Consider the following 15,677-nt stretch of genomic DNA (forward strand, 5'->3'; position numbering starts at 1 on the left):
TGGTCTCCTTTATTTTTCTTCGACGACACCAAGTAAGTTCCTACATGAGAGACTTGGTACTAGCTTCCCTAGTTTTTGGAGTATACTCCCTCAGATAATCCTAGGGCTCACTCTCTTCTTTCAATTCTTTCTTTAATGTTACCTTATAAGCAAGATAGTCCTGGAACACATTTAAAGTAGTACAGAACAATACTTTCCATCTTTCTATTTCCTTTATTATACTTTATTACTTAAAAAAACAAACCCCAACACAGTTATCACTCCGACTTATATTTTTAATTGTCTTTTCCATCTCAAGTGAAAGCCCATAACAGCAGGCAGTCTTTTTTTTTTTTTTTTTTTTTTTTTGACAAATAATGTATTATTTGTCCCAGGGGTACAGGTCTGTGATTCATCAGTCTTACACATCTCACAGCACTCACCATAGCACATATCCCACCCTCATATCCATAACCCAGCCACCCTATCCCTACCCTCCCACCCTCCAGCAACCCTCAGTTTGTTTCCTGAGATTAAGACTCTCTTATGGTTTGTCTTCATCCCGATCCCATCTTGTTTCATTTTTCCCTCCCTACCCCCATGACCCCCGCCTTGCCTCCCAAATTCCTCCTATCAGAGAGATTGTATGATAACTGTTTTTCTCTGAGTGACTTATTTTGCTCAGCATAATACCCTCTAGTTCCATCCAGCAAGATTTTGTTTCTTTTGACGGAGCAGTCTTTTGCTTGTTCACTGCTATACACTCAGTACTTAGAAAAGTAGCTGGCATTTACTTTTATTTTCAATTTTCACCTAATGGATAACTGAAATTGTAATCTTACTGCATTTATATTTGCCTTTTCCTTTGAAAGTTCTTGATTTGATTCATCAGATTTTTCTCAACAATGCAGTGATAAAATATTTTAAATGCAATTATATTTTATCCTAATACAGGGGGGAGAAAAGCAAAAACGATGGGAAAAAATATAGCTATTAGACTTTCATACCTGACATACTCTGAGCGCCTGGTCCAATACTGTTTTGGTGTCCGTGTCATAGTCTGGGCAGGGCAGCATGGTTCTGCTGAGATGTGCCTGTAGTAGGAGATGTGCTTTGGTGTGAGGGCTATCAAATGAATGAGGATTTGATTCAAAGGGAAGACATTTTGCCAGTTCACTATTCATATGATCTTCATTATGTCTTACAGGCAAATCTGTGTATTCTTCTGCATCCTGGAAAACACACAAACACACACACACACACACACACACACACACACATATATATATATGTAAAATAATGTTGGAGCAAAGGTATAATTAACATACTTCTTAGCTGAACTACTGACATTTAAAACGTAGTTTAGAAAAACCATAAGGTAACTAATCATGCCCTCTTAGAACTTTGCTTTATTCAATACTATCATTAATATGTAAGCACAAGCTGAGGATTTTGGAGGAGAGGGGGGTGGGGGGTTGGGTGAGCCTGGTGGTGGGTATTAAGGAGGGCACGTATTGCATGGAGCACTGGGTGTGGTGCATAAACAATGAATGCCGGAACACTGAAAAGAAATACAATAAAATAAAATGGAAAAAAATATGTAAGCACAAGCTAGTAATGTACAATATATCTGAAATGCATGAATGCTCTTCTTATTTTTACAATCCACAAAAATAAGAGGACCTGCTGGGCATCATACAATATGTTTAACACTGGGACCACAGCAATGAACCAGAAACTGAGAGTTCCTCAGGGACAGACAAGTTCTACAAAGTACGACGAATCTTATTATATGGTAAGTACAGAGTGCTGAAGGGACATTCAGTTTGGGGACGTACTTATTTTAGAGAGTCAGGGAAAATTTCCTGGAAACAATGACATTTAAGAGCTATAGGATGAATGGAAGGAATATGGCAGGGTTGAGGCAGGGAGGTGGAGGATAGGATTGGTGAGGTAAGAAAAGGATGAAGAGAAGAATCCTTAACTTAAAATTTATTGTAATAAGTTAGATTAAAATAAAATGTTTTGAAATCAAGTTTTCAGTACCCCATGTAAGGAGCTTGGAAGTCACCATTCTATCCTAACAACAAGTAAAAAGCTGAACAAATTGAAAGTTCAACAACTCTTTTTGGAGCCATAAAAGGAGAGAGGACATGGGGCAAACTGCTGCTCCCAAGACTGGAGACACAGGCCAATATCGGGAGTCATAGCTAACAGAAGAAAAATAATGATTCTTATCATAAGATAATTGATTCTAAAATTCATATGGAGGGGTGCTTGGGTGGCTTAGTGGGTTAAAGCCTCTGCCTTCAGCTCAGGTCATGATCCTAGGGTCCTCAGCAGGGAGCCTGCTTCCCCCTTTCTCTCTGCCTGCCTCTCTGCCTACTTGTGATCTCTGTCTGTCCAAAAAAAAAATCATATGGAAATGTAAAGGACCTAGGATAACTTTAAGAGCTCTGAAAAGTAACAAAATGGGAGTTAACAAGACCTGATTTCAAGACTTTAATTATAAAGCTTATCTAATAAAGAAAAAAAGTGTTCTATGGAATAGATCCAGAAATAAATACATACCTATATGGACAACAAATTTTTGACAAAGTGTGAAAGGCAAAGCAGTGGAGAAAGAGTAGTCTTTTCAAGAAATGGTAGTGGAATCATTGGGAATTTACATACAAAACCCCCTAAAATAAAGCAAATGAAACCGTTCAATCTCTACTTCATACTTTATCTAAAAAGTTCACTCAAAATGTATGATAGACCTAAATATAAAACCTAAACCTATAAAACTTCCAGAAGAAAAACAGGAGGACAATTCTGCTACCTAGGGTTAGGAAAATATTTCTTTGATAGGATAACTTAAAGCATGATCTTTAAAAAAAATGATAAATTGAGCATCAAATTAAAAATATCTGTTCTTAAAAAAAAAAGACTTTAAGAAAATTAAAACATAGTCCATAGACTGAAAACATCTGCAAAGCATAGATCTAATACAGGACTTATATACAGAATGTATAAACTCTCAAAACTCAAAGTGGGAATGCAAACATCCCAGTGAAAAACAGGAAAGATTTTAATAGATACTTTGTGTATCTATTTATGTCTGTATCTATATGCAATATTATTAGTTATCAGGAAAATAAAAATTAGAATGGCCAAAATTTAAATGACTAACATATCAAGTACCAGCAAGAATGGAGAAAAATTGGAACTTTTCCTACACAGTTGGCAGGAATTTAAAACGTTTAAATTGCTTAGGTAAACAGTTTCATATTTTCTTAAAATTTAAACATATAACTACCATGTTCCTAGTGATTTACCTAAGAGAAAAAAGAGCATATGTCCACACAAAAATCGTACACAGTAGTTCATAGCAGCTTTACTTATATAGCAAAACAAACAAACAAAAAAAAGAGGAAAAAACTTAAACGTCCATCAACAGATGAAGGGATAAATTTTACCCATACATCCATACAATGGATCCATGCAATGGAATTTTACTCAGCAATAAAAAGAATGAACTACTGATACTTACCAAAATATGGATGAATCTCAGAATAATTATGATGAAAGAAATCAAACCAAAAGCAGATTGGTGGTTGTTTAGGTAGGGGTCAGAGTGGAAGGGAAGGGAGTTAAAGCTCACAGAGGGGAATGTGATAACTTTTTTTTTTTAAAGATTTTATTTATCTATTTGACAGAGAGAGAGAGAAAGATCACAAGTAGGCAGAGAGAGAGGCAGAGAGAGAGGAAGGGAAGCAGGCTCCCTGCCTAGCAGAGAGCCCGATGTGGGGCTTGATCCCAGGACCCTGGGATCATGACCTGAGCCGAAGGCAGAGGCTTTAACCCACTGAGCCACCCAGGTGCTCCATGCGATAACTTTTGATTTGCTTTTGCTAGGTACAGAATTCCTGCCTAGGAAATAAAACTGTGTGATGGAATCCCTGAAGACTGTATAATTTGGAATTCAATTATATGAAACAATTAGAGTATTCTATACTTATATATGTTTTCATCTTTCCTTGCTTGACCTACAGTTTCAGAAACCTGTGCCTTTACTGTATGTTGAGTATACTACAAGACTACTCAAAACATAATTACATCTTTATGATGAAAATTCAGACTATATTAATAGGTAAATTCTTATTTAAAAAACCAAATGGAATAAATTCATTTAAACAAATATTTGTTGATTATCTGCCTTATGAGAAAGACATACATTACTCAACCGATTATGTAAATAAATGCAAATTTAATAAGGCGACAGGTGTTATGAAGGAGAAACATATAGAAGCATGACAGACTCTAGACAAGGAATTTGACTGAGTTAGGAAGGTCATAAAGGATTTCTGAAGAAAAAGGCAGATAAGATACAGAGATCAGCAGATATTAACTAGATGAAGAGAGAAATGAAGTGTTCTAGGAACAGTATATACACAAAAACCCTAGCATGGGAAGGAAAACCACAAGTTCAAGAGACTAAAAAAATAGGTCTTAAAATAACTTCAATGGATTCGATATAGTACGCTGAAAAAATATTTTATTTATTCTTTTTAAAGATTTTATTTATTTATTTGACAGACAGAGATCACAAGTAGGCAGAGAGGCAGGCAGAGAGAGAGAGAAGAGGAAGCAGGCTCCCTGCAGAGCAGAGAGCCTGATGTGGGTCTCGATCCCAGGACCCTGAGATCATGACCCGAGCCGAAGGCAGAGGCTTTAACCCACTGAGCCACCCAGGTGGCCCCCAAAAATATTTTAAATGAAAAGCTGAAATATTCTGTTTAACTGAACTAGATAAATATTTTAAAATTACGTTTCATCTCATTTTGTTCTGCATTAGTCAAAAATATTACAGCTATTCTACACTATTTTAAATGCTATCTTCAGGGACGCCTGGGTGGCTCAGTTGGTTAAGCAGCTGCCTTCGGCTCAGGTCATGATCCTAGCCTCCTGGGATCGAGTCCCACATCGGGCTCCTTGCTTGGCGGGGAGCCTGCTTCTCCCTCTGCCTCTGCCTGCCATTCTGTCTGCCTGTGCTTGCTCTCTCTCCCTCTCTCTCTGACAAATAAATAAAATCTAAAAAAAAAAAAAAAAAAAAAAAAAAAAAAAAAAAAATAAATGCTATCTTCACCTTTTTGACTGCTTTGTGTAAAGATATGTATGCTGCCATATTAGCAATTAATCATTTTTTGCTTCTATGTGTCATGTTGGTTTTCCTTTCATATGTCATTTCAGTTCTTTTCTGTCTGTTCTCTCTGAAGTCATCTGCTAAAGAAGGACCAGTTGTACGTGACAGTTATATTATTTTTGATTTCAGGTGAATTTTAGGACCGAAGCATCATCATGTAATGGCTGAGCCATCTCAACGTAGTATCTGAGCTCCATCCAAATCCCTATCAGTGACTACCCACCTATTCCAGACTTGTCAAATGTTTAAGAAAAAATGAACAGCAGGTAAGAACGAAGATGGTTCAGAAATCTAAAATGTGACCTTTTCCTTCGAGGAGATTAAAATTATATTGGGGGAAAATTTATATAAATAATTACTTTAAGTGTAGAATAAAATATAATTATTTAGGGAAGAGCACTGGAGTGAATTGGATGTGCTGGAAAGTTTCCCAAGAAAGACAGTGTTCGTTCTAGGCTTAGAACAATTTGTAGAAGAGGACAGAGGGAGAGAGATTCCTTGCATTCCCTGCGGAGAAAATAGTATGAGCAGATCTATAAAACAGATAAGGAGGGGTCTGAGGTTTAAGCCTCAGGGATGAAGAGAATGATGATGCTATTAATAGCAGAGAAGTTGGGAACACTCAGTGAGTTGGAGCTTTCTGTCAAGCGTGCAAAATACACTTAAAGAGAGGGTGATAATCTGGATAGTTGGTGGAGGTGGAGGAAGAGAAATAAGCTTTAAACCCGTTTCATGGTCTAACATTTTATTCATATTTAGATTTCTCTCTACTGTTCATTAAATACAGCTTCTGATCTTCCAGCAGAAGAAAATCAAATAGCTATTTTAATACTGCAAACTGAGGGGCGCCTGGGTGGCTCAGTGGGTTAAAGCCTCTGCCTTCGGCTCAGGTCATGATCTCGGGGTCCTGAGATCGAGCCCCGCGTCGGGCTCTCTGCTCAGCGGGGAGCCTGCTTCCCTCTCTCTCTCTCTCTCTCTCTCTCTGCCTGCCTCTCTGCCTACTTGTGATCTCTGTCTGTCAAATAAATAAATAAAATCTTTAATACTGCAAACTGAATTCGCTTTCTAGGCTTTGGGTAGGTAAGAAACAGGATTAGGCTTACAAACTATATGAAAAGTTCAATTAAAGAAAAATTACATGGAAAGTAAGAATTTTGCCTAAAAGCACTAACTGTAGTATTATCTCAGTAATCTACTCCCCTCAGTACAATCTTATTCAAATTTGATTATACACTTTACCCACCAACCCCCAGCACACACACAGAGGTAGGGAGGGAGAGAGAAAGAGGGAGAGACAGACAGAGGGAGACTGACCAATTAATAACAATATAAACTGGGCATTTCCCAGCCTCAAATACCTCTGTAAGTGTGAACATCTTTCTGTATTCCGTGGTTCCAGCATCCGAAGAAGCACATGATACACACCTTCATAAAGCATGACTTCTAATGAAACCAACTCCTTCATTTGGTGCTAAACTAAAGAAACAATGATCTGCCCCAATGCTAAAGGAAAAAGTAGTGGAGTTGAACTCACTGAGAAGGAGTATATCTAGATAGGACTGACTACTTACAGTCATGCTTATTGTACATTTGGGGTCATTTTCAGGTAAATTTGATCACCAGTGTTTTTTGTTATATTTGCTTTCTTTAGAATCTAAACTCCATGTAAGACGTGATTCCACTGTTCTCCAAACCATGCCAATTCTGCTTGAATTACCCGATTTATTGCTTTAATCCTCTGCTTCAGTAGGATTGTGAATTTGCTCCCTGCCAGCAGTATCAGTATCACATGAGTCTGCTAACAGCTGAGTACATTTTAGGCTGGAAAAAAATGTCGTGCAGAAGAGAGATCTTTCTAAGTCTAATAAGGGGACCATCAGATCTTTACTGTAGACTACCCAAAGACAGTGACCCTATGAAAAAAATTCAAGGATACCTTTTCTATTTTGTTTAAAAGATTTTATTTATTTGATGCAGAGAGAGAGGGGGCCGGAGAGACAAGTGAGGGAAACAGCAGAAGGAGAGGGAGCAGCAGGCTCCCTACTGAGCAAGGAGCCACATGCTGGACTTGATCCCAGGACCCTGTGATCATGACCTCAGCTGAAGGGAGATGCTTAACCGACTGAGCCACCCAGGTGCTGCATTTTCTCAATGTATGAAGCAATCTTTCTAAACTCAGTATTCTTTAATTTCTTTGCAAAAAACTATACACTTTCATTTTTACTAAAGTAAATAATATGTTGCCACAATGGACATGATCTTAATATGCTGAGTCATTTGTTTATCCAATTTTTATTCAGCATACATTATAATTGGGTATACAATGGTAAATAAAACCAGGGGCATGACCACCTACTTTCACAAAGCTTTATAGTCCAGTGAGGGAGACTGATCTTAATCAAAATTGACCACAGATAATGTAAAATGATAACTGGACAAGTATAAGGAAGAGGAGGTTCAAATGATAGTGGGGCAGGTAAGGTATCTTTGAGGAGTTTAAGACTAGACTGAAAGAAAGTAAAAAAAAAATCTGTTTTTTTAGATAAAGAAGTATGACTGATAACGTTCAATTGTGGACTGCAAAAAGGGACACTGACTCTTATTAGAGGAGAACACAAGCTAGAATGCTTGCACAGAATTTATTATTTAATATATGCTTTTGATAAGCAGTGTATTTTTCATTATTAAATTTGACACATGCTTTTGATCTTGATGAAGTCCCTGAACTTTTGGGACTTCATCAAGATCAAAAGCTTCTGCACAGCAAAGGAAACAGTCAACAAAACAAAGAAAAAACCCACAGAATGGGAGAAGATATTCGCAAATAACACTACAGACTGGGCTGATATATCCAAGATCCAAGAACTCCTCAAACTCAACACTCAAAAAACAGATAATCACGTCAAAAAATGGGCAGAAGACATGAACAGACACTTCTCCAAAGAAGACATAAAAATGGCTAACAGACACATGAAAAAATGTTCATCATCATTAGCCATCAGGGAGATTAAAATCAAAACCACATTGAGATACCACCAGTTAGAATGGTCAAAATTAACAAGACAGTAAACAACAAGTGTTGGAGAGGATGTGGAGAAAGGGGAACCCTCTTACACTGTTGGTGGGAATGCAAGTTAGTGCATTTTGGAAAACAGTGTGGAGATTCCTTAAGAAATTAAAAATAGAGCTATCCTATGACCCTGCAATTGCACTATTGGGTATTTACCCCAAGGATACAGATGTAGTGAAAAGAAGGGCCATCTGTACCCCAATGTTCATAGCAGCAAAGGCCACAGTTGCCAAACTGTGGAAAGAGCCAAGATGCCCTTCAACAGACAAATGGATAAAGAAGACATAGTCCATATATACAATGGAATATTATGCCTCCATTAGAAAAGATGAATAACCAACTTTTGTATCAACACGGACGGGACTGGAGGAGATTATGCTGAGTGAAATAAGTCAAGCAGAGAGTCAATTATCATATGGTTTCACTTATCTGTGGAGCATAAGGAATAACACAGAGGACATGGGGAGATGGAGAGGAGAAGTGGGGGAAATTGGAGGGGGGACAAACCATGAGAGACTGTGGACTCTGAGAAACAAACTGAGGGTTTTGGAGAGGAGGGGGGTGGGAAGGTGGGTAAGCCTGGTGATATGTATTAAGGAGGGCACGTATTGCATGGAGCACTGGGTGCGATGCATGAACAATGACCTTGGAACACTGAAAAAATAAAGTTAAAAAACCTTGACACATGCTATATTTTTGAGATCTTCAAAGGAGGTGATATTTGATTTATAAATACTTCATAAAGTATCAAACCAATAATAGTTTCTGTAGTTAAAAATTATCCAAAAATTAGCTGACATCTCATCAAAAGTAATTACTTCCTTTGAGGATACTCTCTTTTCCTGCTTCCAGTGTTTGAATTAAAGGAGAACCTGAAAAATGTAGTAAGTAATCAATCCCCTTAGAAATGTTGTAGGTCATGAGGGTGGGATGGGATGGTGTGAGGTGGTAGAGAAAACACTGCATCTGGGAACTGATACAACAGGTGGATATTCAGCTCTGCCATTTACAAGCTATGTGACCCTCCAAGAGTAACTAAACCTTCCTAAACCCAAATCCCTTACCTTAAATTGGGATTTGGTGGGAAGATTCCATGTGATAGTGTTCATGAAACACTCAAACACTATACGTCTTGGTATAAATGTTAGGAGTTATGATAATAATGATCCCCACATCTGATACCACATAGGATGTTAGCTGAAGTTGAAGATCCAATTATTTGAGTTCTGTTCTGCAGTTTTCAGTTGTAAATCTTTGTTTACAATTATGTAAATATACTTCACTAACTAAAATAACATTTAATTAACTCGTTTTTAAAGATATCATGATTCTTAAACATGATTCAAGGAAACAATTTTTTTTTTTTTTACTGATACTCTACTAGTAGTGGCACCTTCATTTCATCCAAATAATCATACAATTTTTATGTAATTGTGTTACAGAAAACACTGGTTCTTTGAAAGACAATGTTCTCATAATACAAGAGACAGTCAAATTAAAGATAAAATATTCAGGAATTGTATCCTCTTGAACCATAGATTTGATATTGCAGGCTTTAATCTCCAGTCTCCAATTAGGTTTCTTTTAAATCCATATTAATTAAATGTTCACAAAATCACATCAGTGTGTGATAAGGAAATATGCTCTTTTCAGTGTACCTGGTGAGCTAACTCAAAATATTGTGGAAAGACAGGGAAAAGGAATGAATGACATATATTACACACCTGGTGCAACTTTTCCAAAGAAGTACTACAGTTACATTACTCTGAAACCCTACAGTATTTTCGAATTAAAATTCAAGTAGGGCTAGGGTGGCTGGGTGATGGACATTGGGGAGTATGTGCTATGGTGAGTGTTGTGAATTATGTCAGACTGATGATTCACAGACCTGTATCCCTGGGGCAAATAATACATTATATGTTAATTAAAAAAACTGAAATGCTATGAATTCCAAGAATAAAATGAAAATATGGATTTCAAATTTGTTAGAATAAATAAAGAATATTCTTGTTATATAATTCTGTGTGCATGTGTGTTTTGATTGTGGACTGGACAAGTAATCTGAAATGAAGACTGACTGAAGACAACTGCTACTTAATCCTCATTTTCTCTGCCAGACCCTCCTGTAAAAACCATGATCATTTATTCCTGTAATTCCAGTTCACAATTTTTCTAAGCTCTTTAGAATGTGGTGGCATGTTTGTCTCACCACTTTACTTGGCTCTTAGCTCCTTCAAGAATTTTATTTTAGATGTTTCAGAAGACTTAGAAAGGAGATTTCGTACTTAGTTGAGATTGATTAGAAAAACAGCAATCCCAGGATCAGCAGAGAGAGCTAGTAAAATAATCAAAATCTCTGCTTAAAAACAAACAAGCACACAAAAAACCCTTTTCTAGCCTCTTTTTCCTCAGTAGGACACTCTATTTACCTCCAAATTACTTCTCTAATTTTAAACAACTTGTCTAGTTAATTTCCTGTGTGTGATCACTGACTACAAGTGAGGTTCATTTTCTTATCTACATCATGTAGGTAATTAAAGGAAATTGAAAGTGGGCAGTGAAGCTTTGATGCAACTGGGATTGAAGCTGAATGGAGGGCAGCGAGGTCAGTGGAGTCCATTATATTTTTATGTGAGAGGCTGGTCTGTCTGCCCTGTCCTTGTTTATTTAGTGGAGGCTGGACAGGCTCCTAACTGCAAATCTATGTCTCTGATTTGCCCAGCTGTCCTTGTATAAAGACGTCTTCCCCTGCAAATGTTAAATGACAGTGATTGACAACCTATGATGAACTCTGCTTGCAACCCCCTGCTACTGTTTTTAGATTGCAAAAGAAAAAAACAGAATAAAGAAACATCTTTCATAATCACATCAAATGGGCCCTGCTGTTCACTCAATCGTTTTTATTTTGTTTGCCTTGTCACCACGAATCTCAATCTGTTCTACAAATGCCATAAACTCACCTACTCCACGTAAAGTAAAAAATTTTAAAAAAAAGTATGTAAAGCTACCACATTTTGCTTATATATTTGTACTCGTTTAAGTTTACTGAGGATATATACTCTTACATAATGGTTTGTTCACACCATCGTATCCCTAACTACTTTGCTTGTTCTTCTAAGAACTATGCTGCTGAGAAATGTCTTTCAGTGATTGGCCGGCACCTGGGTTTAGTTAGGGTTCTGGTAGTTTAATTCAATATGTAAGTCTTACATATCCTTGTGGCTCTTAAGTACATTGGCTGTACAGCTTATGTTTTAGATTTGTTAAAATAAGAAGCATATTACAATCTACTTCGGCTTTTTCTTTAGTGAGCGTGTAAGTGGATATTGTTTGTGTGGGTGTGTGTTTACAGATAGATATATTTGCTATACTTAAGCAAATTGCAGAGGTAAGAAACACCCAGAATGGGTTCATGTTTGGCTTGTACCAAGTGTTTGTAAGACTTAACTAGTACTTTTATGTCATTGCACACATCGCTGCCTACACTGAATCCACTAACTAGCAGATAAGCGGGGATGGCAACCTGATCAATGTGAGAGACTAAAGAAGCTTTATGCTGTAACTTAATCTCTGTCATGGGAACAGTAAAACTTATAAAGTTAATGAGTTCTAGACTTTAAGTAGCACTTGATTAATTTGTAACATTCTGAGGCGTTAAAACAAACCAAAATTAGTTTCTCACATTCCAGTGCTGTCTTTTGGCCACTGAAGCTGTAGGAAAAGCATTTCAGTAAATTTCCCTCATAGGAACCCAGTTTAATTTCTGGGCCCTTCTGAAATATTAATTAATTGTATATTATACATTTTATAACAATATTTGAAAAATTATCTGGCACTTATTCAGCCGGGCCCAGATATATTAAGGGATAAGAAAACATGCCTCATATATATATATTTTTTAAAGATTTTATTTATCTATCTGACAGAGAGACAGAGATCACAAGAAGGCAGAGAGGCAGGCAGAGAGAGAGGGAGAAGCAGGCTCCCTGCCGAGCAGAGAGCCCGACGCGGGGCTCGATCCCAGGACCCTGAGATCATGACCTGAGCCGAAGGCAGAGGCTTAACCCGCTGAGCCACCCAGGTGCCCCACATGCCTCATATTTTTATCTTTATTACATCAGATTACCTATTCTTCAATCATTAATACTCTAAAAAACTATGTGTGACATAGCTTGTTTTTGAAAATCAAATATATATAATTAGTTTTTAATACTTGTGATCTGTACTTTTATTAAAATTATTCAAACTGAATAAATCATTTACTACTACATTAAATAAATCTCTAAATTAAAAGACTGCTATAAGCTAGACTTATCTGGAATTTATAATGACCTCAAAATTCAGTAAAATGTATACTAGGAATGAACTTAAAAACATTCTTTGTTAAAGAAAAAGGTAAAAAAAAGCCCTTGGTTATAAAAGTTATTGGAAAATGATAAAATTAATTTCTAGTTAATTAAGCAATAATAAAATATCCAGCATGTACACGATTTGGTTCACTCAGATAAAGTATCAAATAATTTTATTCTATGTAGGTAGCAAAAATGTAAATACTGATAGATATAATTGTTAATACTCATCGATCAATGTATGTCTCCTTTCAGGGCTTATGTGAGTATATGTGTCTGATTTGTATCAAGGTCTGAAACTTATGGACTATGTTTGGCCTTTAACCAATTAAGGCAAGCATGGAATCACTTGCCAAAAATAAATATGAACAAGAAACAACACCTTATTCCTTCCGTTGTAAAAATGACAACCCGTTGACAGCTAGATTTTAAGGGATCTTTCAATAGTGGGTACCAGTAACTTTGTTGTACTTAAATTAATTTCAGTGGTAAGAATTCCATCAGAAACTTCTATTTCCCAGGATTTATAGCTAAGTCCTTAAAAAATTGCTCTTTGATGAAACTTGAAAAAAAATTCCTCAGTTTTGGAGGATGTAATAAAAATGTCTAATAGCTTAACAATGTTTAGATACTTTTCTCTTAAAAAATAAAAATCTTGAGGCTATCCTGTTTGAATCCTAAAATAGAGTGAGATTAGTAGCAAAATGTAATAACTGTGTTTAGTTAAATGTCACACTTTGCAATCTATCTTTAAAAGCTAAACAAACTTTCTTATTACCTTGTTTCTGCCTTTAAAACCTCATATATTTATTTGAGTGACTTCCTTTATAATTTGCTTTTCTATAGGCTATGAGAGTATATCAAACATAAAACAAACATATGAAAACACTAAAAATACATATATATAACCTAAGGTGGAAATACTAAAACAGTTCTATTTAATGTCTATGGAATATTCTTCCAGGAGTTAAGCAATACATATACAAAAAGTTAAACAAATCTACAAATGAAATATCAAAATAGGCCAGTATACAAGAAATAATCATAATGCAGGAGTGATGGACAAATGAATGAAACAAATGCTGTGTCACGAACTTAGAAAAAGTAGTAATAACTACTAATTCTGAATTAGGGAATATTTTAAGAGGGAGCTGAACCAAGATGGATGGATGAATGTTAGACACATTTCAAGTGGGAATCATAAGCAAAGGTGTTGAGTATATATCCAGCATGTTGAAAGGTGAGAGTAAGAAGGTTCATCAGGAGAAAGGGGGAGGTGGATCTGTAAAAGTCTAACGGATGGTGTTGGTAAAAACGAAGGCCTTGATAGCTAGGTTAAGGAAACAGTACTTTATTATTTATGTAAGTTTAGATTTTAAATGCAGAAATGTTCCTTTAAAAGAGATAAACTGGAGGGATGAGTTGGGTGAATTACAGAAGAGAGAGAAACTAAAGTAGCAAGATCGCTTAGGAGACTGTTTAGGAATGGGGTGATGAGAATCCAGACAGGAGCTGGTTGTGGGGATGTAACATTTAGCATGGCGACTATACTTAGTAACACCGTATTGTCTATTTGAAAGTTAAAGGTAGACCTTAAAAGTCTGTCATAAGAAAAAATTTTGTAACTACGTACGGTGACAGATGTTAACTAGAGTTAACTGTGGTGATCATTTCACAATATAAACAAATATCGAATTATTATGTTGTATATCTGAATGATTATTATATATTGATTATACTTCAAATAAAGGTATTAAACTCTTTAAAATAGTAACTCTGTTATCAGTGATTATAGGTTAAAAGGAGAAAATACTGAAAATATTGTCACTGTAGTTTTTAAAAATTTTCAAACCGCATAATAAATATTAAAGATACCAGTATATTTTGATATACAAATAATTTATGGTTGGCATTAAAGAGGGCAATTTTATCTCATACGGAGTCTGGAAAACAACCAGAGGTAGGCACAGGAAGAGTAGCCAGTGTCAAACCGTTAAGAAAAAGCACTGGATAAGATGTGAACATGCATTTTTAAAAACAGACTATTAAAAAGAAGTAAATGATGTCAAATGCTGTAGAAATGAAGACATCAAGGATATCAAAGCACTGGGTAATTAGGCCCTCTTGGACCTCCAAAGATTCTAAACAATAGTAATCCAGATTATGGGGAGTTAAGAATGAATGGAGGGGAAAGAAATGGAAACAGCAGGTTGAGATCTCACTTTTTTATTTTGTCAGTGACTGGGAGAAAGGAAGTAAGATGGTAATTTGAGAAGGATGGTAAAACCCAATAAAGAGGTTTATTCTCCCCAGACTATGGGTTAACCTATACATGTACAGGAGTGCATCTTTTTTTTTTTTTAAAGATTTTATTTATTTATTTGACAGAGAGAGATCACAAGTAGACAGAGAGGCAGGCAGAGAGAGAGAGGGAAGCAGGCTTCTTGCTGAGCAGAGAGCCCGATGCGGGACTCGATCCCAGGACCCTGAGATCATGACCTGAGCCGAAGGCAGTGGCTTAACCCACTGAGCCACCCAGGCGCCCCAGGAGTGCATTTTTTTTTAAGCTGAAAAAGTTATTTTAAAGTTTACAAGAAACAATATCACGAAAACTACTGAGAAAATTCTACACAAAAAAAGCAACGGTGGTGGTGGTGGTGGGAGGGTGACCAGTGAGTATTCTGTGGATTTATCACCTTTTGTTTATCTATTCATTGGTTAATGGACGTTTACTCATTTCCACTTTTTGGCTATTATGAATAATGCTGCTAGGAACATCTGTGTACAGGTTTTTGTCTTAAGTTTTTCAGTGTTTTGGGCATATACATAGGAGTGAAACTGGTGTGTCACATGGTAATTCTACTTGACATTTTGAGGAACAGCCAAACTTTTTTCCTAAAGTGGTCACACCATTTTACATTTTCACTAGCAATGTATGAGTGTTCCAAATTCTCCATACCTTCACCAACATTTGCTATGGTCTGTCCTTTTGATTATAACCACCCTCGTGGGTATGAAGTGGTTTTGATTTGTATTTCCCTAAAAACTAATGATGGCAAGAATGTTTTTATGTGCTTATTGGCCATTTGTACAT

At 36.4% G+C, this 15,677-nt stretch overlaps 1 protein-coding gene across 2 annotated transcripts in view; it reads right to left on the bottom strand.

Moving 5' to 3' along the window:
- Positions 1-15,677, bottom strand: part of ASCC3 (activating signal cointegrator 1 complex subunit 3) — a 338,650-nt gene that overhangs the window by 25,373 nt on the left and 297,600 nt on the right. For both annotated transcript variants that reach the window (XM_047732576.1, XM_047732575.1), the window contains exon 37: positions 987-1,211. In XM_047732576.1, the coding sequence (XP_047588532.1) occupies positions 987-1,211 (225 nt within the window). The remainder of the gene's footprint in view (positions 1-986; positions 1,212-15,677) is intronic.

Source organism: Lutra lutra, chromosome 6 (genome assembly GCF_902655055.1).
Source record: "Lutra lutra chromosome 6, mLutLut1.2, whole genome shotgun sequence".
Lineage (NCBI taxonomy): Eukaryota > Metazoa > Chordata > Mammalia > Carnivora > Mustelidae > Lutra > Lutra lutra.